The following is a 25,321-nucleotide window of genomic DNA, read 5'->3' as shown; positions in this document are numbered from 1 at the left end:
TTTTGATAAAAAAATTTAGATTAGATTTTAGAATATGTTCGATACAGTAGAATCACATACGATTCGTCTATTTAATGTTTCGTAGATATAATGATAACATATCAATTCAGATAGTGAAGGTAATAAAGGTAACTTAGGTAATTATGAAAAAATACAACAAATTTGAAACTTAAAGCAAAAATTTATTCTTTAAAACTTAAAAACAAAACAACGTAACAAAATGTATTTTACTTTACTTTATATAGCTTATCACACATCACTTCATTCACAAATACAGTAACACCTGGGTAATATTTTAATGATTCCTAAGCATAATAAATTACAAATGGGTGCTAATTAGAATCTCATGAGAAACAATTAGATGGTCTCCGTTCTTGGCTTGAACACGGCCTTGTCACCAACACAGAATGTGGGGTGCGTTACAACAAGGTACAAATCAACAAAACATTCATATTTACAATTCAGTATTACTACTCTATATTTCTTTGATATTTGAATCACTGTGAATCTTGACTGCTAATATACATATTTGTTGTTTAATAATATTACATCTTAAGCGATTCTAATATTTGCTGTTCTACGTCATTGAAAACTCTGTTGCACAGAAGAGTCAGCTAATAATAAAACAAATAATATTAATGAAATGAATAAACACAATTTTATTTAAAAACAAATTGGCATAATCTTTGGTATAAAACCTGTGAAAAATGACAATTGCAAGTACATTTATTCCATAATTTATATTTAGACTGGTTTACTTTACTTTTAAAATACTGTTGGATTCAGTAGCAAACAAAATGGAACGTTAATTTTCAATTAAAAAAATACACTATAATTTGTTAAAAACCTAAATTCAACAAATTGAGGTACAAAGCTTAAAACTATTATTGCATTTAAATTTGTAGCACTTCATTCCATATAGAGAAAAAAGTTTTTCAACTTGTTCAAAAAGCAACAGAAATACTACATTTAAATTAAAATCTGTTTTCATTTTAATGATGAATAAAACTGGGCGTAAATTATTGTCTTAACATTTCGGTTATAATCACGACAATATAAAAGAAGCGATATTTACAGACAAGCTTAATGGGTTTTATTGAGCATTTTTCATTTACTATGATAAAATAAATTAAATTAGAAAAGGTATGAGAAACGGATATTCTTAGAAGACCGCCTAATCTCTATCACTCTGGTGGTGGTATGGTCCAGGCTGCCCATCATACAAAGACATTTTCAGTCTCTTACATTTGGCCCTCCTATTCTTAAACCAGAATTGAACATTCTTTGGTTCCAAGCGAGGAAATTTTTGTCTGTATGCCATGCAGTTTAACTCTTCTGTGTATTTAATGATCAAATTATGAGAAGGATGAGTATTGAGGGAAAACCACTGCTCCAATCTTGGTACCTCGGTAACGGGATCTATGAAAGTCCTATTTCTTTTACGTCGTTCATCGACTGTCAAATTAGACATATTTAAAGGACCAGGACAACTTGAAGGTACTGAATGGGACAGACTAGGTATATACTGACTCATGTACATAATGTTGTGACTAAACATGGTATTGGGAACTATGGGAAACCCCGTAATAGCCATTTGTTCGAGACTTTCATGATTTGATCTTGCTGTTAATTGGCTGGTCAAATCCGGAGATAAACGGTGGGAAATTGATCTACTTGGGGAAGTGACCATATCATCAAAATGACTTTTGCAATCATCTTCAGTTTCTCTATCAATCTCGTCCTGGTAAGTAACTTTATTGTTGTTTATATGATCACCAGATGAGTAGTTCACTGGTTCGTCTTTGAGTGCTTCTTTGCATCTTTCAGTCTGCAACAAAAATATATTTCATGGAAAAAAAGCTAATATCAAAAATATTATAAAATCAAATCTGTCAAATCTCAAGCTTTTTTCCACTACTCACATGATAAACATACCAGTATTGACCAATTAGTGTAACTTGATTGATTGATTAGTTTTCTCTATCTTAATGGTCATTGTTGATCTAGGTCAAAAATAGAGTCTAATCTCTAGTTCTAGTCTGGCACAAATACAACATAAAACGAAATATTATTGACCTAGGTAAATAATAATGTCAATGCCTATTAAGACATATGACATATGAAATATACTTGACTTAACAGAGACAGATAAATTAGGTTGTCTCTTCATGTTGTTGTTTTGTTGTTATCCTAATTTTTTTTTTAAGTTTTATAATTTTTATTTTATAATTCCGGCTCTCGATCACTTTCGACGTACATCGACCTCATAATTAGCAAATCTTATTTCAATCTTCGTAATTACTAACATCATTCTAACATGCAAAAAAATCGAGTAGGTGTAGTAGATGTTCTTATTATGGTTGTGGCTCAGTACTGAAGTGCGTGAAGCTATTTTTATTTTATGTAATAAACTATATTCATATAATATAATACATTTTCAATAAAAGGACCATCAAAAATATGATTTTTAGTGGAAAAAAAAGCTATATTATCCACGGTTTAGACAGCTTTTATTGACCGTATGTCAAGATTAAATCCCGAGGAGCAAAAGCTTCTGTCTAAATCATGGTTAATAATATACTATTAATAAATTAAGTTTGCGTTGGCGGCAGCAATCATTCTCATACTCTAAACAACGGAACATAAAATATTTAGGTACACTAATTTAGTACTGAGAGCTAAGGCAACAGCTGAACAGCGGACGTTAAAATGCAATAAAAGCTTGCATGACTTGCATTTACCTACTTGAAGAATATCTGGAGCCGGTGACGGTGAAGCCACAGTCTTAGGACTGTCCCCTCTGGACTCGGACTTTCTATTAGTGGTCAAAGATAATGGAACTGAAGGACTTCTAGATTGCTCCAGATCGTCATCTTCCATGTCAGAGCCAACATTAGAGTACTCATCGGAAGTATGAGAATTTTGAGGACCTCTCCTAGAAATACTGCTTTTGTGTCTGGGGTCAGAAAGCCTTTCTGAATTCAAAAAACCATCTCCAATAAGAAATCCACCATTTGTTGGGCTGGGACTAGTAAAACCGTTCACAGTCATATGCAAGTTGGGATTTATGTTTCTAACTTCGGCCCGTTTTTGGGCTGCCCTAGCGTTTTTAAACCAATAAACGACATTATTAATATCCAACGGTTTTCTTCCTCGTCGTGACTCAAGATTGTTTAGTTCTTTAACGTATTGTTGGATTTGCTGTCTGCTAGGATGCTGATTTTCTGTAAACCATCTTTGCAACTTGGGCAATTCTAATTCAGGATCGAAGCTGGTTCTCATTCGGGTTTTCTGGGTAGGAAATTGATTGTGTACTGTCTGCATGACTGGGTGTGACTCCGACATTGATCTATCCAGTGAAGGAGTTGATTGTGTGGGAACAGAATATTGAGTGGGATAGGATGGCATAAACTGCGATCTGCCTATCGGTAAGGAGTTCGATTGAGTGGAAAACCACAAATCAAATTTACGTCGGGTTTCTTCCGTAATTTCGTGGTAGTTTGAAGACGTGAATGTGCTACGGCAAATTTGGGAAAGCACCATCTGGAACAAAAGTTTCTTGCAAATTTATGTGCATATATATTATTCAAATAATATTAAAATAGTTTTCTGTCACAATCATGGATATCATAACAACATAAATTATTTTTTATTGCATTATTCGAAAAAAAAACAATAAAAGACGCTTTAAACGGCGCGTAATGTTTCGAAGATTAAGTTGCCGTGCTCTATAGTAGGCAAAAGGATTTTGATCTTATTAATTCCACGAAATAATGCTACATAATCTTATTAAAAGCGAGGTTACTGCTGTTCTCTGCACCCTTAATACATTCGTTCCCGTTTAATTCTTAAGATGTAATTCATAACCCCCTTGAACTAAGTACTGAAATGAAATTTTTTTAGCAAAAAAACAAAAAAGATTTTCAAAAATAGAAAGAATACATTTTTTGATTGTGCAACATAACATTTTACGTGTTAAATTTTGAACTCTATGTTAGACCATACTGGTTTAAAGATTTGCTGTTGTGCTTCGGCAGCCTGAAGTCCAAGTTAGTTTACTCATTATGCTTTAAAATATGTTATAAGCTCTGAGGAATGCATCTTCTTCTTTCTTCTGTAATTTTTTCATCGTTTTCTACTCCTCGTGTGTATTGTATCTATATATGTTTTTTTATAATGAGGTAAAGTCCGTAAAGTGAGATATATGACACTTTTTTTATGTGTTATTTTTGTTTAGCGACTTTGTTGACAGAACTAGATTTTTATAAACTGAATACCTGGAATACTACGTATAGTGCTTCAAAAAATGCACACAAAAATACACGTTAAAGATAATATTATGCACACCCTACCTGAGTGCGTATTCTTGAAATGAGGGAAGGGAGTTATCAAGAGAAAGTCACATTCTATCAACACTTCTCTTGAGAATTCCGTTCCCTGATTTCAAGAAATAGGCTACTGTTAGCTTGCATGGCCCTCAAAAACACACGGTACACTCGGAAGAAAAAGAAGAAACAACAATGATACGAAAAAAGGTGAAATTTTACAAGTTTAGATTTTTTTGGGCCAAATTAAGATGTTCATAATAATATTATTATATTCTGAGAAACTGTGACAGGTACGGAAAAAAGATGAAGAGGCAAAAAAGTTTCTAAGTTGAACAAGAAATTTTAATTTTAACACCCCGTATAACAAACAGTATGTGTAGCACCCTTAACGGAGCATTTTTGGAATATAGTTTATATAATTATACATCAAAATTTATAAATTATAGTTATTTTTAGAGCAGTAGATAACGCGGTTTAAGGTTGCGTATTAAAACCTGAAACACCCTGTATATAAACTTGCTGAAACTAAAACTTTTTTATGACCATGGGAATCCGACAAGTAACAGTATGATCAGGTTCGAGGTGCAAAACACACATATTTATAATGGGTAAATTTCGAATTACACAAAAAAAAATCGTTAATTTGCTATTTTCTTAACTTCTATATTAATTGCTTTCTTATGCTTGCTAACTGATTAAAAAGAGATCAATGATTTAAAGAATATATGTACCTACTTAAAACTGCTTGAAGATAAAGCCGTATCTATAGACCAATATCCGTATTTTTATTTGAAGTTGCGAAGTAAATCTTCAATCAGCTTAAGTTAACTTGGAGCTTTACTTCGTTTGTATGGCAGCTTAACTTAACCTGAAGGGGAAGGAAAATAGTGCTCAAAACTCTTACGACTTCTCATAGAATATATTCTTATATTATCTGATCTGAAGAATAGTAAAATACATGATCTCAAAACTCCACGGTTTTATCTATCAGCCTAATGAGGTACTTCAATAGTTATTATATCTGAACCTTTTTTCTATAATAGGTACGATTAATTGATATATTATCAATCGGGTATAAGCACACTTAACACGTCGGATTAAAACCATGAATAGATCGTAAATGTTATTTAATGATTTTTGACTAGAAAGTTTTGTTACTATTTTAACTATCGTCAGCTATATCTATGTTCAGAATTATAGTTTTTATTATATATAAGTAGATTAACAAGCCTAACCTATAATTTAATAAAAGTCGTCGATTCCCGAATTTGATTCAACGTTTTATCTACGACAACGGCTAAAACCAACCAATTAGAAGTAGGAGAGCAGTTTGACAAATTTGTTTTCACAAAAATTATATTGAGCTGAAAAGTAGAAAGCCTTGAAATCGTTTCTATAACAAGCGTGTGTTTATTTGTCAAAAAGCGACCCAAAGAGTTTGCTAAATCGGCATCGTCATAAAATGAGGGAGAATGCTGAACATCTCTTTATTCCTGCTGAAATCCAGCAAGAAGCTCAAGAAGCAACATTATGTTTGCTACCAGTGAAAAGCAAAAGTATATACGAGAAGGAATTGGTGGAATTCGACAACTGGAGAAAAAAAGTGGTATTATAGGAGAAGCATTTACAGAACAGATGCTATTAACCTACTTTTTGGAGGAACGACGATTTTTGGATGTCGAGAAACGATTTGTTGTTTCTTCAATGTAGTAGTAAGTGAAGTGCACAGAGGTATTAGTAATTCGAAATATGATAAACTTAACGTCATATTTAAAAGCTGCATCAAGAAATTATAAACCTAAGACGGCAAAGATACTGGAGAAAAACCAAACTAAAGAATTTTTGAGAAAAGCATCGGATAAGGAATAATTTATACTAGTTAAGATAGGAAATCCACGATGTCAATATTTCAAGTGATTTTTTTTTTGTAGTAAAACATCAACAAAACTCACAAGTTTCAACTAACATGGTAGTCGCAGGTGCTTGTCGATGCAACAAATTAACTTTTTCGATATCAGCCATGCCCAAGTCAACGACAGTTATTTGCATGTATAAACATTTCAACAAGTGTCGCGATCATTGAAGAAGCTTTTTCAGTCAACGCTCTACAGAAATATGTCAAAAATACATACAAGACTGCTGGTAGGAGATTTCTCTTGCGATATAGGTATATACCAGGTGTCCAAGAGCACCCTGGACATAGGAGATTAACATGGAAAAACGGTTTTGATTTTTTTGCGCCTGTACGGTTGGTTTGATTGAAAAATCGTATTAATGAAAGTTGTAGTACATATCACGGACTAGTTTTTTGTATTTTTTTCGGATCTCTAACTTGAGCCCTTTCGTTGTAAAACACGAACAAAAATGAGAAAATTTAAACTTTTGACCTGCACTGTATAGGCAGTTGTCGGGCAACGGGTAAACAGATCATTGTTGCTGGTACGGTTGCTCGACAACCGCTTATACAGTGCAGGTAAAAAGTTAAAATTTTCGCATTTTTGTTCGTGTTTTACGACAAAAGGGTTCAAGTTACAGATCTGAAAAAAATACAGAAAACTAGTCCGTGATAGGTACTACAACTTTCATTAATACGATTTTTCAATAAAATCAACCGTACAGACGCAAAAAAATCAAAACCGTTTTCCCATGTTAATCTCCTATGTCCAGGGTGCTCTTGGACACCTGGTATACCTATATGTATTGAAAAATGTACTAAACAACTTATAGGCATCAAATCAATTTCGAAAAGTTTTTCCAATGAAATGAGGCGCTCTTCGGAAGGATACCTATTTATATTGATGATTCGTTGAAAAAAATGCTGAACAGTTACAGGTATTACCTACAGTTTACCTAAAATCCACAAAGCTGTTGACCTCTCCAGTCCTTCAGAAACTCTAACTCTAAATCGAGTCGATCAGTAAACTGCTGGCCAAAAAATAACAAGTTTGTTTTTCACAGGTTTCTTGATTATTCATGAATTTTCAGCAAAAATCGAATAGAACAGTTTTGGTTTTAAATCGATTGTAAATAGCTAGAATCAGTTACTAGGGTTGTCGAACAAAAATCCGTTGTTACCAGTGAATTTCATGCATCCAGCAACGCTGGAAAATATTTTGGATGTATTCCTTATGGCCATATTACTTAATAAAATGTTTGTTTCAAAAATGTATCATTTTTGGTTTCCTAGATACTCTACCTCGCATTCTTGGTTGACCGCCCTGTACTATAACCTAAACCACTGACAACTAACAACTAACCTCGTCCAAAGGGCATCCCGAAGATATCAAAAGTCCGTGCGACTGCAACAACAGGAATCTGAGTAGCTTATCTTTAATATCGCTAAAAATTCCCGGTTTTCCACGAAAAATCTGAATTCGTAAAGTAGCCACAGTAGAAAGTTCGCTCAAAATATCTCCAACTGTCGCCAGAGGGTCGTCACATATTTGATCGAAATTTAATGCTTTCCAGTTCTTTATTAGAACAGCTCCTTTAGCTGCTGCTACACTTTCTGAAGAATAACCTAACCTGAACAATGCTACTTGTACCAGGTTATGAAAAGGAGTTCCGACTGGTATGATTACGTAAGTATCAGTATCAATTAGTGGTCTTCGCCTCCATCCTCCTTGGTGATACCGGCTTTCCTCCAGAACAGAAATTGTTTCTACTATGCAATGCACAGGGATAGATTTTCCTGAAAAAAAATAAAATAAAATTAACAAATTTGTGAAAAGGTAATAAATAACAAGCTAATAATTATATAGTGCGCAATAGGGGGGTTAGTTACGCGGTCAGAACGCAAAAGTAGGTGGGAATTAAAAAACTTGTGGTTTTAAATTTCCGGCGTCTCGATTTTTATTGAGCTTTCATCAAGGCTTTTTAGTAACAAGTCTCGTGTCAAATACAGAGACATCCATAAAATAAAATAACAAAAAGAAAAATACCGTATGTACCAAACAATACGAACTGAACTATACAGAGTGTTCCAAATTGTTTCTACATGTATTGGATTCTCAAGTCAGTGACAGGAAAATTTGATCCGGTTTCTGTAAGGAGTTATCTTTTGGCGTTGACGGAATAAATGTCGGACACGAAAAACGGTCATTTAAACACTTGTTTGTAACTTCTCATTTAAATCAAATACAAACGTTTCGAAAATAAAACATTTTTAGGACACCTTTTTAAGGCTGTGTTACAAAAGCGCTCTGATGACGATTCAAAGAAGTTAGAAACGTTGACGATTTAAAAATAGAAGCTTCTTAACACATTGATTTTTTTAGAGTGATTGTTTTGTATGAAATGAATTTTAAACCGGAAACTTATAGAGCTAAAGGCCTATTTTAAGATCTGTAATAATGTCGCAGAGCTTGCTAAAACAAGGCCAAAGCGACTTACAGAACACGGCTTATTTCTATCCATTTTCTTATTAGCTTAAGACTTGTTAGTCTAAAGTTTTAATTCTGGCAAGTTGGAAAGAGTTGACAGTCGGTAACAATGAAGCTAAGAACTCCATATAGTTTTAAGGGTCTTCAAACCCACAATACTGATGTTTGCTACAAGCTCTGTCTATGAGTACTGGAAACAAATTCTTAAGACTTAAGACTTAAAGAACAACTTTAGATGTCTGTACGGCATAATTCTATCTACGCTTAATTGCTTGTTCGGGTAGTTATGTCAGCACCTATTCAATTCAAAGTAATGACATACATGATTCGAAAAACACGTCAGGACCAATCGTTCACCAAACATTATAAAAACTTTTTGACAATCAGTGTAAGCAGATACACCGTAAGCTCGAGATTATGATTAACTATAAGTAGGTATCAGGTAAAATACTAACTACACGTCCTTTTAATAAAGAGAAAAGTTTCACCGTTGCAAAAAAAAGTCGCGACCGCCGGATCAATGAGAAAAGTAGATAAACGTTTTGGGATTTGCCAGTTCTCTCTGAATCGGATTATCGTCCGACGTTATAGAAGTTGCTTGTAGAAACTGATGTTCAAGTTACTTAAGAATATGGAAATTTATCGCTTTTAGTTTACGGCCATCTATGTGATAACTTGGAAAACCATTTAAAATTTTTACAAATAACGCTTATAATATTGTATAGGTCTCCAACAGAAAATTTAAGTTTTTAGTTAATATTTTCGTGGTTCTAACGTTGTCGCATCTACATGACTGTTGTACAACCCTTTAGTAACTGTCACAGTTGATTACTCGGTACTACACTTGAAAACTTGTTATATGACAATCTACAGAAAAATCTAAATTAATGTTTTTTTTTTTTTTTTTAAATGACCATAAGTAAAATTAAGATGGTTTTAGAAGACAAACGGAACTGGTATCAAGACGACAGCAGCAAGTCCCTAACATCAACTAATAAACCCAAGCGAGGAATTAGATCCTTTAGCCTGCCCTGTCTATGCTAATCTTGTTAGGTTAAGAAGGTTTCTGCATATTACAGAGCTTTAGCCTAAGGCGGGGGTCGGGCGCTTCTCAGGATTAGTTGAGAGCTTACGTCGCACACCCTGCCAAACAAAGGCCTCTAAGGTATTGTAAGTCGGTCGACTTATTTTCCTTTTATTAAGACCAGTTCGGACGACAATGCAGATGTTGCGAGTAACTTCGTCTTCAGGATCGGAGCTGCCCTAAGAACCATATCAACTCTTATAATTGAATACGGATATAACTGACGGGTTTAGCCCTAAAAATACGACATCCCTTAAGTTAAATATTTTAAGCACGTCACTGAAGAGTGAGACGTCTAGGCTAATTTGCACTCGAAGAACAAGTCTTAAATGATCCGGACCTGGATAGTGACTAAAGTAACTCTAGTCGGCAAATCTCAGGGATCCGGACCAAGACCTAATCCCATGGCTCACCGCTCGCTCTATAGTCCACTAGCCGCTAATCCCACTGGCTCTAATCCAGCCGGGCTGACCACCGTCTTAACTGGGGCTCATATTGCCTTCCGGTCCTTTGTTCCAGCTTTACTGATCAATATTGCAACTTTATTAAATAATAAGACCGAGTATAATAACTACATTTTTCGAGGAAGTCTTTTATACACATGTACATACAGGATTAATTCGAAATGTGGACGATTCGATATAAGATTCCGCCAAAGGAAATTTTCACAATTCATTTAGCAACAAAATCGCTTGCATTTTGCTACAATTGAAAACTTAACAGTCTGCATAAATAATTTCTCGTAACACTATGATACCATTTAATATTGATTGATTGTTACCATTGAGAACCGATTTACTTTCTTTTAGATATTGGCTACGCTACTGCTTGATATTTTACCCTTAACGAATTTAATAGAAACGTGTAAAATGGAGAAGTAACAAGAGTGATAAGGAAAACAGACAGACAGATCAATTGATAGCGGTGAACAGATGACAGTTAATGGAGCCATCCAGCGGAGGCTTCCTTATTTCCTTTTCACGTAAAATATGGAGCGTTTCAGGGTTTTGTGTCCTTCAAATTCTTACGCTGACTTCATTAAGGATCCATTATTGAACTTATCAAGAGACCCGAGGCAGCCTGGATTCGTCGGGCTAATTTTGCATTGGGGTGAGGACGAACGTTATTTATCTTTTGTGGCAATGTCAATTAAAAGACAGAACTAAATAATCCCCAATGGTGCGTGATTATCTATCAAAACTAGTCTTTCTTTTTTTTTCTTTACCAGTCTAGACAAACATGCCGCGAGCTGTACAACTCGGCTCCGCACTACCAGATTTAGCCCTATGACCGTCATCCGCAATTCAATAATCCCTTTTCTTATGCCACGTGCTAATATTTCAGAGAAGGACTATATTTATTTCTATCGAAACTTTTCAAAATTATAATCAATGCAAGTTGAATGAAACTCATTTTATAAATCGAATTGCGTTGTAAAATAAAATATTTGTATTGCATTGTATTTCTCAGTACACACTATCACAAAGAAAACTTCTTATAACTAATCGTTGAGTCTGCCTCTGTCCTCAAAACTATCGTTCCTATTGAACTCTGCTTGGCCACTCCATGACTGGCAATCATGAGGATTTTGTAGTTAGAAGGATTAAGTTTAGTAATTACCTAAATCAACACTAAATTTATTGGATTTGTCATCTTTTTTGGTTTCCTTGGAGAATACTCGCTTCTGTTGTATTTCACTTTGCGTCACTGAAAATCTAGCAAACTTCTGACAAGTATAAATTAGCTTCCTTAAATCTATCGACTTAATCTATAAGTATCTGCCCTTAATTAAGTACAATTTGTTAGAGTATTTTTGAATAAGACTGACGATAAGTGGTGTTAGAAGATCTAATTAATCATAATCTAAAGCTTACATAGTGTAAATAAATAACAGTGAAAAATTGATGGCGCTGACTTGTGAGGTGTTTGATCAAAAGTGAATAAATATAAAAAGAACCAGAAAAGTTGTGACATTTTTAGAAAAGTCAGTATCAGCAACAATGACCTGTTTATCCGTTGCTCGACCACCGCTTATACAGTGCATGCTAAAAGATTAAATTTCTTCATTTTTGTTCGTGTTTTACGACGAAAGGGCTCACTCAAGTTAGAGATATGAAAAAAATATAGAAAACTAGTCCGTGATAGGTACTACAACTTTCATTAATACGATTTTTCAATCAAATCAACCGTACAGGCGCAAAAAAATCAAAACTGTTTTCCCATGTTAATCTTCTATGTCCAGGGTGCTCTTGGACACCTGGTATATATATATATATATATGTTTTATTAAGTAATTGCAGAGTTAAATAAGTTTGAATTTTTTATATATTTATACTTAACAATAATTTTGTACAAAATCGATATTTATTTGCCGTTTAAGATAATGAGATTTTAAGCAAGTCAAATTAACTCGTGAATCAAACGATGAAAAGCATAATTAAGTACGTATAAGAGACCCGTTGGTGCTTTACATTCCTTTTTATCAGTATCCTCCTTATTAATTTGTATGGCTTGTTCCTTAAAAATCCGCTTACTTTATTGGGACCTTTTGTTTCTTTCTGTAAGAAATAAGTTCTTATCCGTTAACCTTTTTAAATACTTGATTTTGCAAACGCAAATTTTCGTTGGTGATTAGTCGGTAGGTTTCAGCTTTTATATCACAATTAATTAATCTGTTTCTTTGTGAAAGGGTTGTCGTTAAAAACAGATAGATACAAGATCGTGCATACTCAGGGTTGAAAATAGTTTGAACTAATTATTTGCACATTTATTAAGACTTTTTGAAGAATCTTAGCAGTCAACGACTCATCAAAAAGTTGTTTCAATGCGTTTAAAACTATATTTGAGGATCGCATATTCAAGTTTCAATTTTTTTATATCTCATCCCTGGTGAATGTTAATCCATCGCAGAGCATAATCCTCAGTTTCCCTTCTCAAAGCAGACAGAGAGCGAGCAGGAGAGAAGGCTATGGCCCTCTAATCCCGGCTTTCTCTAATTCCCTACCTTTAAAGCCTAATCCAGCTTTAACTGGCCTACCAATGCTTTCTGGATCAGTTCCCACTCCTGTTGAATACACTTGCAGAAATAATCACGGCGCTGTAAAATAGTCGCCCCTCTAATACCGTATTTCCATAAAATGCACTTCTGCCTTTAATCCTTTTTGAGTTATAATTATATAAGAATTTTCTGTTTAATAGATAATAATTCCAGATAGTGAATCAGCTATATGTATACAGTGTGCTCCAAATTGGTTCTACATGTATTGGGATCTCGGTAACCGTAAGAGCTACAGAGTCTGTTAAAAGGGGAAAGTTTTATGCCCGGTTTCTGAACATCAAGCTCTATCGGTTCAATAGTTATCGGTCTCATAAATTTATTTAACCAATGACATTAATTGGGTTTCCCACCTATAAACATTCGAATAGATATTTTTGTGATTAGTATGACGGGAACGCTTTGGTCGCTCAATAGCATGAACAATTTCCATGACTTCTTCATCAGCAGAAGAGGAAACACCGAAAAATCCATTTGATAACGAATTAACAATACACAAAACAACCAATTACTAGAATTTTAAAAGTTAAGTGAAGGTCCGTAACCGTCTGTTATGTCCGTTTAGGTTAGCCGTCAATAGACGTGCGTTACTATTTGTGAATCAGATATCTGTAGGGGTACTATGTAACTTAATAGAGATAGAAATACAGATTTAAGCGAGAAAGACTTATAGTAAGATATGCAAGTCAAAGTGTGATAAAGAAAGAAAATTCTTTTCTATACCCTCAAATAGTTCCACTGCTGGTCGTTTTGGCTGAGATATCTTTCTCGTAACTTATGAAAGCGAAAGGTTTGTTCAGAAACATAAATTGGACAAATAAGACAATTTATCGAATCGATATTCGTATGTAAAAGATATCTATTCGTTCAGAAACCGAGCATTAGAGAATTTTAAGTAAAACTTATTTCCGGTGTGCAAATTGAATTGTCTTCCTCCGTTTTTTGGAAAATTGGAAAAATGTCAGAGACTGCATTTTAAACAATTGCTTACAGCTCTTTAACAAAGCCCAATAGAGTTTTGAAACTAAGACATTATTAGGGCACTTTAGGACACACGTAGAAAATGATGACGCAGTTAGAAAAAATCTCTCGTCATTGATTTCCGAGATATGGATAATAACTTTGTAAATTCTTATGGCCGCCATTTTGAAGTTTTGCATTTTTGGAAAAACGCTTAAAAAATCCTGTTCAATGATTGATTGATAAAAATTTTACTTAAATTAAAAATATTTTAAAATATTAGTCAATCACATTTTTGATGCATAACACGCAGTTAGCTTTTGAGAGGAATAAAAAAATCTATAGCGTTAAAAATGTCCGTTAAATCCCAACAAATGTTCTTACATCCTGTATTACAAAGATTAAGCCTGAGTTAAGAGTAAACAGGTTTTGAATAGTATACAGTATAGGAGAGGCTAAAGTATCGTGTGACCATGACATATCGAGGGATTAGCGGCTCGTCTGATCCTTAATCGTACTTTAATATCCAAAAGAATACCATTTGAAACAAATTTTAGTTCAAAACATAACAATTATTATATTCATGTACAGGGTGTGTGACAATAATCATGACATTTGATGTCATTTCAAAACACCCTCTGGAGAGTATCAATTACGTTACTTTTCGATAATGTCAACCAACTTGTAGCGTAGGCATTTCTAAACTTCATGCTTTTTGAATCACGTTTATATCTCTTTTTTAACTGGGATATTCGACTTTCACCTATAACGTGCTAAATTAATAACCAAAAACACTTAACAAGCAATAACCTATGAAGAAAACAGGAATCAGTCTTATTAGAAACGCACTGTCAAGACGGTAAGTTAGTATCAAATCGTCAAATCTGCAATTCCCAAAAACTCTTTGTCCATATTTTAAAGTCTTATAATTTAACTGTGACAAAAAGAAAAATTTACTTATTTAATTAATATTTTCAAATAATTTTTGTTTTTTAATAACTCCATTCAATTGGGATAATTCGCCTATTTAAGGCAATAAGGGGTACTAAGGGGTTTTTGGGGATTCTGATTCTAAGTCTGGTAGAAAAAGTTAACTAAAATTGGGCATAAAATTTTACCCAAAAGATCAACCCCTTTTTACCCCCCTAACACCGCACGCCAATGGTAAATAAAAAAGTTTACTGTGCCAAATACATAATTATCAACTGAGATATCAAGGTGTACCCATGAAAAGTGGGACACACTGTATATTTCGGAAGTATCCGCTCTACAAGTAGGTTGACATTATCATCGACAAGTTACTCTCCTAATCAACAGGAAATATATAAATAATACGTGTAGTGAAATTACGTCAAATTACATTGCTTTATATTCATACACCTTGTATATACCTAAAATATAAGTTTAGATACTGTTTTAGATATCAGGTCGATTGGAAAAGGAACAAGCTTTATTAGTTAAAAAAATAAAATAATCAAACCGAGCCTGTAGTAGTTGCATGAAATTGCAAAAGCAGTATTCACCTGGTGAAGGTTCTTCTTTGACAGACTGGGGTGAAGAGATTCTTCCAGGAGTTGACGAAGGTGCTGGTGCAGGAGTGGAAGTGCGTTCTGCTGATTCTCTGCTAGTTCGGTCTGTAGTTAAAACGGGAGGAGTTTTAGTGTTTCTGGTCAAAGCTAGTGCTTGATTCTGAAAGAGAAAATGTGATTTAACACTAATAGGAACAACATAATTTAGAAATTACATGGACGAATATATTTCAGCCTAACGATTGAACTGAAAATCGTATATGTATTTTTATTTCAAGAATTGTTTGACCTCAATTAACCTAGATTAAGAGAGTAGTAAATGAATTAAGATTTGATGTCCAGATTTCAATAAATATGTATTGCGATAAATGAAATACCGCAATTTTGTAATATCGCTTTTTGACATTTTGCTATCCTTTTGCTAAGTACGCTTCTGCTAAGCTAAATTGAATTAAGCACCGGTTTGACAATCACAGTATAGCGCTATTCTGAGAATCACCCCAACATCTGACACACATAAAAGGTATACTGCAACTGCTACTCGAAATTAAATTTATACCAATGATAGCGATAAACCATTGATAAACCGTGATTGTGGAACCGTAGCTAAATACCTATTACTTTTTTTTTAAACTGAGCAGTTTATCATCATGTTCTTGGTAACATTTTTTCGGCAGAATACGCGTCGCAAAAAAAATTTGCCGTCCGTGTTATAGGAGACACCGTTTACCTATAATATGTATCGTATCTCCTCTCTCAATACCCATAATGCAAAAAACAAAAGGAAAAAAATATCTTCTTTACCATTAACGAATACAATATCTACTGTTTAATAAAACGTTAAAATACATATGTACTTGTAAATGCCGCATTTCAATAAACTTTTCATAATTTTAATATTCCATAATCACTGATTTTTCGTTTTAATATCATAATATGGGAAGTAGATTTAAAGCCCTGAATTAATGAAACACATTTAAAATATAGAATATAAAATTATTTTAGTAATTAAAAAGCCATTACAAAATACAAAATTATTATTAACATTTGGCTAGTTATAATGGATTACCGTATACCTTTTATCTGCCTATAGATTTTAATGTCCAATTTAAAATTTATTTCAAAAACAAACCGACAGTAGCAAACAATGCATTATCTTAACAAAATATGCGCTGGTGATTTGCTGATTAAAAATTAATAATACAGCATATTCTTTTAATTCCTATACTAGAGATTTATAATTTCTTAAGCTTAATCATCGTCTAAATGATACGTCAAATTAACTAAAAACCAAACACATGCATATGCCTTCTTTTAATAATAAAGACGTACAATTTGCTATAATAAGCATATTCCTATATGGATATCAAAAAGCCCACTTTAATAATTATTTACTATAGTATTGAGCAAATACGCACAAAGCATTTTAAAATCTGTACGTATTACTGCAGCATGAATGATATCAGGCTTGCGGAAATAGTGGTAATCCCACTCACAGGAAGCATAATACAAACTACGGATAATCCTGATATATAATGTATTTTATTTTATAAGTATGACCAGCAAAATTCATTTTGGGAAATTATTTCACTCTAAACCGTAGCAGAAGGCGTTTGTTTTAATTTTAAATTGATTTTTTATCTACTGTTGGATTTGAGAGAATATAGTTTGTGTCATTTATGATATTACTGTCCGTGAAAAGAGCTTAATAAGTATTTAAAACTGTAAGGGTGACCCTGTGTAATTTACGCAGATCCAAACTTTAGGTCATTATAAATAATTCAACTGAAGATTAAGATGTTTTTTCCAAAAGATTTATCTAGCAGCTTGCAAAAATATTATCCATTGTTTTCCCCTAATACCAGTAGTATTACTTAATCCCTCAAAAAAGCTTAATAAAGTTACTTAATTAGTATTCAAAACAAAAGCCAGAATAAATGTTGTCTGCTTTAAAACGTCTATACAGAAAACCTAATCTGGAGAAGTAGGTATACCTGCGTTGAGAACGAGTTTATTAAAGATTATTTTTATAACACAAATACGACGAAGTTGCTCTTGATCAGCTTAGTTAATAATTTCAAAGACTAAGAATGCTTTAGACCTAAAAATCGAGAATACAAATGCTTGTTATATGGGGATTAAACGAATTATGAGTCATGCAGATCTTCTTATATCTTGCCTGGTCGTACAAAATAAAAAGGGGATCGCTAAGGATATAAAACGAGAGGGTTAGACTATCTTATCGTTTTTAAGAATAGACGCGATCGCCCCTCTTCTTTGGAACGAGCCTTTTAAGTGGTTTTATATGCCTTTAGCTTCATCATTTTCCACTACTGTAAATATAATGTCTTGTTTTCAGAATTAGTGTACGGAGCGAATATTATCAATAAAGTGATAGAAAAACATATATTTATATAATATTTCATTCACACCGAGAGTGAATGAACATTACCTATGCAATGTTGAGTTAGTTCTAACTGAAGATTTATTTAATTACGATTTTAAAAAACTGTCCTTTTACAAACAGCTTTTCTGAACTGTGTGATAAAATATTAGCGGAAAGTAAATTAGCAAATATGGGAACACACAAAAGTGTTCAAAATAAAAATAGCACTAGCACAGTATTTTCAATATTGATGAGTAGATAATTTAGTTTGATATGATTTAATAATTAGGTTTTAAAAATAAACTTCAAGCTGTTTCATCAAAACTCAACCTCGAATTCAAACATGTGAGTATCTGAAAAATAAACAATTAACCAAAAACATTTTTTTAACGAACGAAAAGTACCATAAGAAACTCTCTCTTTTTTTCGAAGGAGCAATGAACCTAATTATTAAATTATATCAAACTAAATTATCTACTCATTATGACAACATATCAAGTTCAGTCAGCTTAATTTATTTAGAAAACTTAAAGTACCAAGTACGTAATACAGTAGGTATACTTTTTTGACAAGTGTGACACATCATTGGTTTCGGAAGGTCTGTAGCTACTAAGAAACGAAATAAAAAGTTTTTTTAATCAAATCATTTGACAATAAAATGCGCAACTTTGCCTCCATTTAACTAAAGCGCTATCAACTATAGTTTCTGAGATAGCAATGCTAATGCATCGAATTTGTAACCCGCGAGGTAAGGGACAACATTTCACTATGTGTTCTTTAGATAAATTTGAGTCAAAAATGTCCTATAAACATGGGTCCGCCAATGCTTCCTTACCAAGATATGATTTTTTTTAAATTGAATTGTGTTATTGTGTCAAAAAGTACAATGCTATAATAATAATTATCTCTAGTATATTAAGAAGTATATTAAGCAGATATGAAGAGTTTAGTGTATGTAGATAAATCACATACCAGGGCTGAACTGCTTCGTAAAATTAATAATATCGCTGACCACCTAAAATAACCACCGTGTTGGGAAAAAATGGGAAAGCTATTAGCCACATCATTAAAAAGGCTAAACTATGCTTACAATGTGAAGGTGGACACTTTGAACAATTATTGTAAACCGTTTTTTCACAGTAGTAGTAATTTTTTTGTTAAATAAAATTATTATTTCGGAATTATTGTAGTTTCCGGCACAATAACACTATTAAATTAAAAAAAATTATATCTTGGCAAGGAAGCATTTGCGGACCCCTGTTTATAGGACATTTTCGACTCGAGAAGTACAGAAATACGATTTTTAATTTTCTGTTCTTAATTGAGAATATGAGAATGTTCTCAAAGTAGAAAAATATACATTTGGTACAACTATATTTATATTTAATAGTTTTAATACGTGTTGATTAACCCCACAATACATCCTATTAGTTTATCCGGTAGCAGAACCTGCCTAACAATCGGTGCAAAACTAAGCCACTTCCTAAATGGTCAACTTTCCAGCTGATTATAATATATGTATATAATCATCAATCGTTATTGCTAAGGAAATAGACTATCGACCTATTGGTCTTTCTGGCAAGTAAAATTTACATGGTAGAAAAAAAAGAAATTGTATTCTTATACTCTAAAATGTTCTAGGAGGGTGCAGGAAGGAAAACGGAATCGGGAGTGTCTAGTTTGTCTTGTTATGCAAAGTGGGTTCAGTATGGTCCAGTTGTAGTTTGGATTTATAGTAGTCTTTATAAAATTTTTGGCATTTGTGTGCGCGTGTTAAGCGTTATTAGGATGTCTAATTTTAATAATTAGTCTTATTGCAATTTGTTCAGTGGTCTGTATGTATGGTTTGGTTTTCCCAGTTACGTTTGTCTTCAATATATTTCCACAGTTCAGCTTCAGCAGTGGTCTAAAGTAAACTGTAGATTTTTGGTAAAATTGTTTCAGACAAATCAATGTTTTGTTTTTTATTCCCAATGCATGATTGATGTTAAGTGAATTACTTTGTAACGGTGCTAATCATTTTACAATGCGGCTGCAGAACATGATTACCTATGCGAATAAAGTTGAAACCGATTCAGGGGCGCGACATTGTGCACGAAAAACCTTTATAACCTCTGGATCTATTAACGACAATTAAATAATATTATTTGTAGTATTTTTCGAAAAAAATATGTGAGATTGTGTATTTACAGTAATGTCTTAGTTTTAATAAATACTGAAGGCATTCGGATGGTAATTAGTTTGAATGACATGAAGATAATCACCAAACTTATAGTAATAATTAACAACAAAGTTGTAATCTGACTGATTTTTACTAATCGTTTTGGATTTATCGAAAGAAACAAGAAATCTTGGCTAATATTTGTAGATTGTATACATAATGGAACTGAAAAAATAGGTCAAAATAGTGGTTAAGTTAAATCAATCTGTAGATAAAAGTTATTGGTACTGGTATAATCATTGGGTATAATTGAATGAATAATCGACTAGTTTCATTAAGACTTACTTATAAATAAGAACACATTTATCTACCAATTGTTGACGTAAGCTATAATAATATAGTTAGCATACTTACTGCTTAGTTTGTTAAATTACGAAGAGGTAACCCTATGTAAAATCTGATTAAAAAGTATTGTTATAACATCGAGTTGCTTAAAGAAATTAAGTAAACACTGTTTTAAATAGTCAATTAGTTCTGCGAAAATAATTGACTTGACTGACTTCACTTACGTGTAGGTTTTGTTGCTATATATTCAGCACAATCGATTGCGATGTCAAAATATACAACATAAACATCAAAGTATGTAACAAATTTTATGTATGATTCTGAGAAATATAAAAGGTTGACTCTAATATTTTTTGATTAGCTTGTCATTCGAGAGCTATAGCAGTGCTGCTATATGAGTATTAGGTCGTCTAGATATTAATGTCTTTTGAATGATACACTTCAAAATATAAAACCAGTTCTGTTGCAAAATTGTAGTATTTAGGAGTATCGAAAACCAATTACAGTAAACGTAACAGCTAAGTCACAATAGATATACAAGAATTTAAAAGGCCATTACTGAATACTTCGGTAGGAATAAATAATTGTCAATTCTAGTATTACTACTCCAACGAAATTTCGAAATAATTACAGTATAATCCTTTTAATCGGCATTTCAAGTGTTTCCTCAGATTTTATTTTCTTTGTGCGTCGCGTATTTCGTTGATTTAAAAATTATAAGTCCGCTATCGAAAATAAATATTATCAATATCCCGTGTTTATCCGAGATTTTAAAACGTATACGAGTCGGTAAATATTGATATCGCATAAAAAAAATTCTGTGAATTGTAGTATGTAGGTACATCTAAAAGGAAATTAATTATTTTTATTACTAATAAAGTTAAGGTTAAAAAATAGTCAACTAGTATAATAATGTGTAAATCTAAATTAGTCTTTGCAAAATTTAGATTTACATATTATTATTATACTTACAACCGAATATAAACAGCCTCTTTGATTGCTTTGTTTACCATTCAGTGTACGAAATATCATAATTCTATTCGCGGCCATACGAAATCAATGTTCTCCCGACATTGAAGGGACCAAGCTGTATAAGTTCCATGTCGTATTTTTTCTCTTTTGTGACCAAATTAAGTCCAAATCAAAATTAATGTTCTTGGCATTAACATCACTGTTTATCGTCTGTAAATATACTAAATGATAGTGAATAGTTTTTGGCATTCAGCCATAAATGAAAAATTATTCTACCGATTCGGTTAGAGTCGAACTGAATGCGGAATAAAGTTTTTACCTAAGTTGTAATTTATGTCCGTATATCCAAAATTATTTCCTATTATTTATTATCATCATTGTCTTGTATCTTGTTAGTTTAAAGTGACTTCAATACACATTATTAGTTAATAAACAACTTCTTCAACTGCCAGTTCATATTTCCTACGGACCCTAAAGCCTTTTTGTGCAAAATACCTTCATAAAAACTTGGATACATTAATATGATAATCAAATGTCAACAATGAAGGACAAAACTTAAAAGTGACGCTCTACAGCCATTCTTGTTGGCGAGTCTATTTTTCATAATTCTGTTACAACCAACTACATTAAAACTCTAAAGAAACATAATATTATGCTTGTTAACAGTAGACCTTTGCAGAAAAACAGTAATGTCAAACACGAGTGGACCCGTTTTAGTTGCCATCAACCTCTCTCAATTACGTGCATTTAACGTATTATTTTTTCAATAAGCATAATAATTATTTGGAAAACAGCACAGATTTGCTGGTGTATACTATATATTACCGCCACAATTTTCCATGTTTTTATTGGTGTAGCCAATTAACTAGATTATTAAGGGGTCTAATTATGACAGCCTTATTTTCCATTAAACTCCTGTAACTAATAACTAATAGGTTTCGAGTAAATAAGAACTAAAAAAAATATCGGTGGCACAACTATATACTTATAATTATTGGTTTCTATAAGCATAATATGAAACACAGGATACCAATAAGTACGTCAAATATCGATATTATAAATAGCATCGTTAAGTGTAAAGTACTAACATCTAAGGTTTAAAGTTTAAGCTATTTTTTTACCTTGAATGATTACCTTAGTTCAATTTTATATTAATGGATGGTAATAATAATTACTTTAGGTACCAAGTAAGTAAGACTTTGATAATATGATTAAAAACCTTGATGACAAGAATAACAATTTGGCGGTACATAAAGGAGCAAAGCAGAATTTGAGATAAGCTACGGACACATATGCTCATTAATAGCACAAAAGCATGCTATTATTGAGCAATTGCTGATTAGTATCATCTGGGTATAGGGTGTTCTACAATTCGGGTATGCCCATAAATCAACAGCAGTTTGTTTTTGGAGCATGTTATTCGGAGCTCGTCTGAACCCCGCGGCATTTTTAGACTATGAGTACCTCTACCAGAGGATAGATAGATACTAGTATCTACCACATACTGTATTCTCAAAATTAGTTGTTGTTGGTTGTTAAATGTTAAATTCTTTGAACATGTAACCATTTTTTAATTTTTTTTAAGTAGTCCTGTAAAAGCTAGCTCAAAAGAAATTTTGCAAACTGGCACACCGGATTATTTTTCTATGCTTTTGAAGATATTTAAATTTGAATTTATTGTATATTAGGTCAATCCGTTTTATTTGGTCAGCAATTTAGATTATGTTATTTATTAATCAATACTAATTTGCTACTATCTGGGATTAACCAGAGAGTCAAATAAGATAATAACGTGGATTATTTTGCATTAATTAAGTTTTGCCATATTCATGTAAATGTTGACGGAAGTGACTTGTTCTCTTCGTTCGTTTTAAGAGGAAAAAATTATCCTACATTAGTTTCTAATTAAGACAATAACACTCCGTATAACCCGGAAACTGATGCATTCAGAAGTGTCGTTGCAGTCAAGCATTGACGGCGTATAACTTGTTAATAACCATTTTATTTGATATGAAGTTAATGCCAACATTTTTCTAATGACATGACCATAAAACTATAGCAAAGTGTAATTCATTTAACGTATTACCCTCTAATAATTAGCAATAATTATTTTTAAGCGCGCGTATAGATGACTTTATATAATTAAGACAATATCTAGGAATACTATGTGATAAGTACAGACAGGCGTGTTAATATTTAGTTGAGTAAGTTAATTTTAAAATCAGACCAAGGAAATAGGATGAAATAAATTCGCATCAGTTGTGAGGGAATCGCCGTCCAAGATAATTTTCGAACCACGAACATGTTTAATATTAAAAAGGAAACCAAGAAAATAATAAAATAAAGTTTCAACTAACTATAACTATAAAATAATATATTACTTTGTATTAATTCTCGGAAAAAAATCTACAGGCATTATTACTAACTACAAGCAGAAACAAAAGTTGATAAAAATTCGGTGTTCTAGGACACTTAATACATTATCTCATAGCGTTACCGAATTTGAAAGTTTTTTATTATTTTTTTGAGTTTTACCTGATTTGATACCTCAGAAATCGGAGCCCCCTTAATGCTAGCAGCTACCCAAGCTTCTGCAAATGTTTCCATCGCACTTTGAAAGTCCATTGCCATAGCTCAAACCATGCAATTTTGAGTGACAAACGCCGGAAAAGTTTCAATTATGTTAGTCCGTTTTCATTACGTCAACAACGTGACTTTATGTTCAGTAAGCGAACGAGCAAACACCACTTGTACGACGGTTTTAGCGATACTGAACTGGCTGAACGGCTGAACATCTGAACAAAACGAATCACGGATCCGAGTCCGCGTAGCCGGAGCCACCGGAATCGAAAAGGAAACGACTACAGTGGTGGTAACGGACAGCACCGGAATTTGCACCACCCCCATATCTTTCGGGGTTGCCGGACTTTAAATTTATCTCTTTTCATGCTAAGATGATTAATCTTAATACAAAAATAAGTGCACATGTGCACATGGTGGTGTGAATCTAACACACTAAATATCTTTGTCAAAAGTTTTTTTAAAATTATTAACAGCAAATATTTCAAATAAGCAAAATGTACTAAGTACGCATTTTAGTATTTTTCTAAAATACATATTTTTCTATATATGTATATAGTACATATACGTATGTAAAAATGTCGAATTGGTCGAATTAGTGATAACATTAATTTTTTTTAAAAAAGTTATAATAGGCAAATTTAAAACATTGAACCACGTTTTCGATCTGACTTCCATCCCCCATCCAACAATACACACACCATTTAATAAAGTGACGTGTGACGTTTTATTTGTTATTAAAAAATAAAACAAAAACCAAGAAAAATGGACTAGATTAGATAAAAATTTGCCAGTTTTATTTGCCATTGGTCGTAAGTGTGTGTGTGTGTGTGTTAGTGGCCGTAAGCCTTTTTAAGATCTGAGACGTTCTGCTTTTATATTTATTTCCAAATAGAATAATACTTTAGATCGAAATTAAGTAATAGTTTCTTATTGATACAACATAAGAAAAATGTAATGAAAGAAAATGTGAAAAAATATTTTAGTAATACGAATACGTTAGGCGAGTTGGCTGTAAGTATTATCCTAGTGTGCTTCATATTGCACGAGCTTTTGCGATGTTTTAATGCGTTTTTCTCGAAATTACAACAAGGCAAAAAATCCGCCAAGACTTTTGACGCTTTCAAAACCCATCATCCAACACTTTTTTAGTAAATATAATATGGCCGTTCCACGATATCCCGCCTGCGGGACTGTATCCGATTCATGGGACAACCGGATCAATCGGTGAAATCCCTGCCTGGCTCTCTCGCTCTCGCTCTCGGACTTTTTCTGCGAGTTTAAATGTCTCGATCGTTTAACGAAAATACATTCTTAAAGAAAGTTTGAAAAGGTAATCCGACGCCTGCGTCCCGACGGCGTCCAGAGATCTGGAGGCGGAGTTTTCTGCCAAGAGAGAGGCGGATCGCCGGCAAGGTGTGTCCCACAAGCAACAAAGGGTTCAAGAGAATTATTCATTCCTCCAGATTTAATGTTCTTCTTTCGCAGATCACATGGTTTTACAGATTGTATCACAATTTATTCTCAATGTTATTTTCA

At 32.9% G+C, this 25,321-nt stretch overlaps 1 protein-coding gene across 3 annotated transcripts; it reads right to left on the bottom strand.

Moving 5' to 3' along the window:
- Positions 1-161: 161 nt before the first annotated feature.
- Positions 162-24,040, bottom strand: dve (SATB1_N and homeodomain domain-containing protein dve). Of its 3 annotated transcripts, none has more exons than XM_081995066.1 (5): positions 23,738-24,040; positions 15,333-15,498; positions 7,586-8,019; positions 2,746-3,543; positions 162-1,828 (listed from the first exon to the last, which is right to left on the bottom strand). In XM_081995066.1, exons 1-5 carry the CDS (start codon positions 23,831-23,833, stop codon positions 1,175-1,177), a joined length of 2,148 nt encoding a protein of 715 aa, XP_081851192.1. In that variant the 5' UTR covers positions 23,834-24,040; the 3' UTR covers positions 162-1,174. The 3 variants fall into 3 exon arrangements, with proteins under 3 accessions (XP_081851192.1, XP_081851194.1, XP_081851195.1); XM_081995068.1 differs by having other exon boundaries at positions 23,750-24,040; XM_081995069.1 differs by lacking the exon at positions 23,738-24,040 and adding an exon at positions 21,203-21,356.
- Positions 24,041-25,321: the final 1,281 nt, after the last annotated feature.

This window comes from Ips typographus, unplaced genomic scaffold (genome assembly GCF_016097725.1).
Source record: "Ips typographus isolate SLU unplaced genomic scaffold, UJ_Ityp_2.0 IpsContig35_part1, whole genome shotgun sequence".
Classification (NCBI taxonomy): Eukaryota; Metazoa; Arthropoda; class Insecta; order Coleoptera; family Curculionidae; genus Ips; species Ips typographus.
This window is presented reverse-complemented; position numbering and strand designations above follow the sequence as displayed.

Coding starts and splice junctions, on each gene's coding strand:
- dve (XM_081995066.1), bottom strand. CDS start 23,833: ATGGCAATGGACTTTCAAAGTGCGATGGAAACATTTGCAGAAGCTTGG. Junction 3,544..7,585: donor CGGGATGCCCTTTGGACGAG/GTTAGTTGTTAG, acceptor CTTTTGTTCCAG/ATGGTGCTTTCCCAAATTTG. Junction 1,829..2,745: donor CGGCTCCAGATATTCTTCAA/GTAGGTAAATGC, acceptor TTTTTGTTGCAG/ACTGAAAGATGCAAAGAAGC.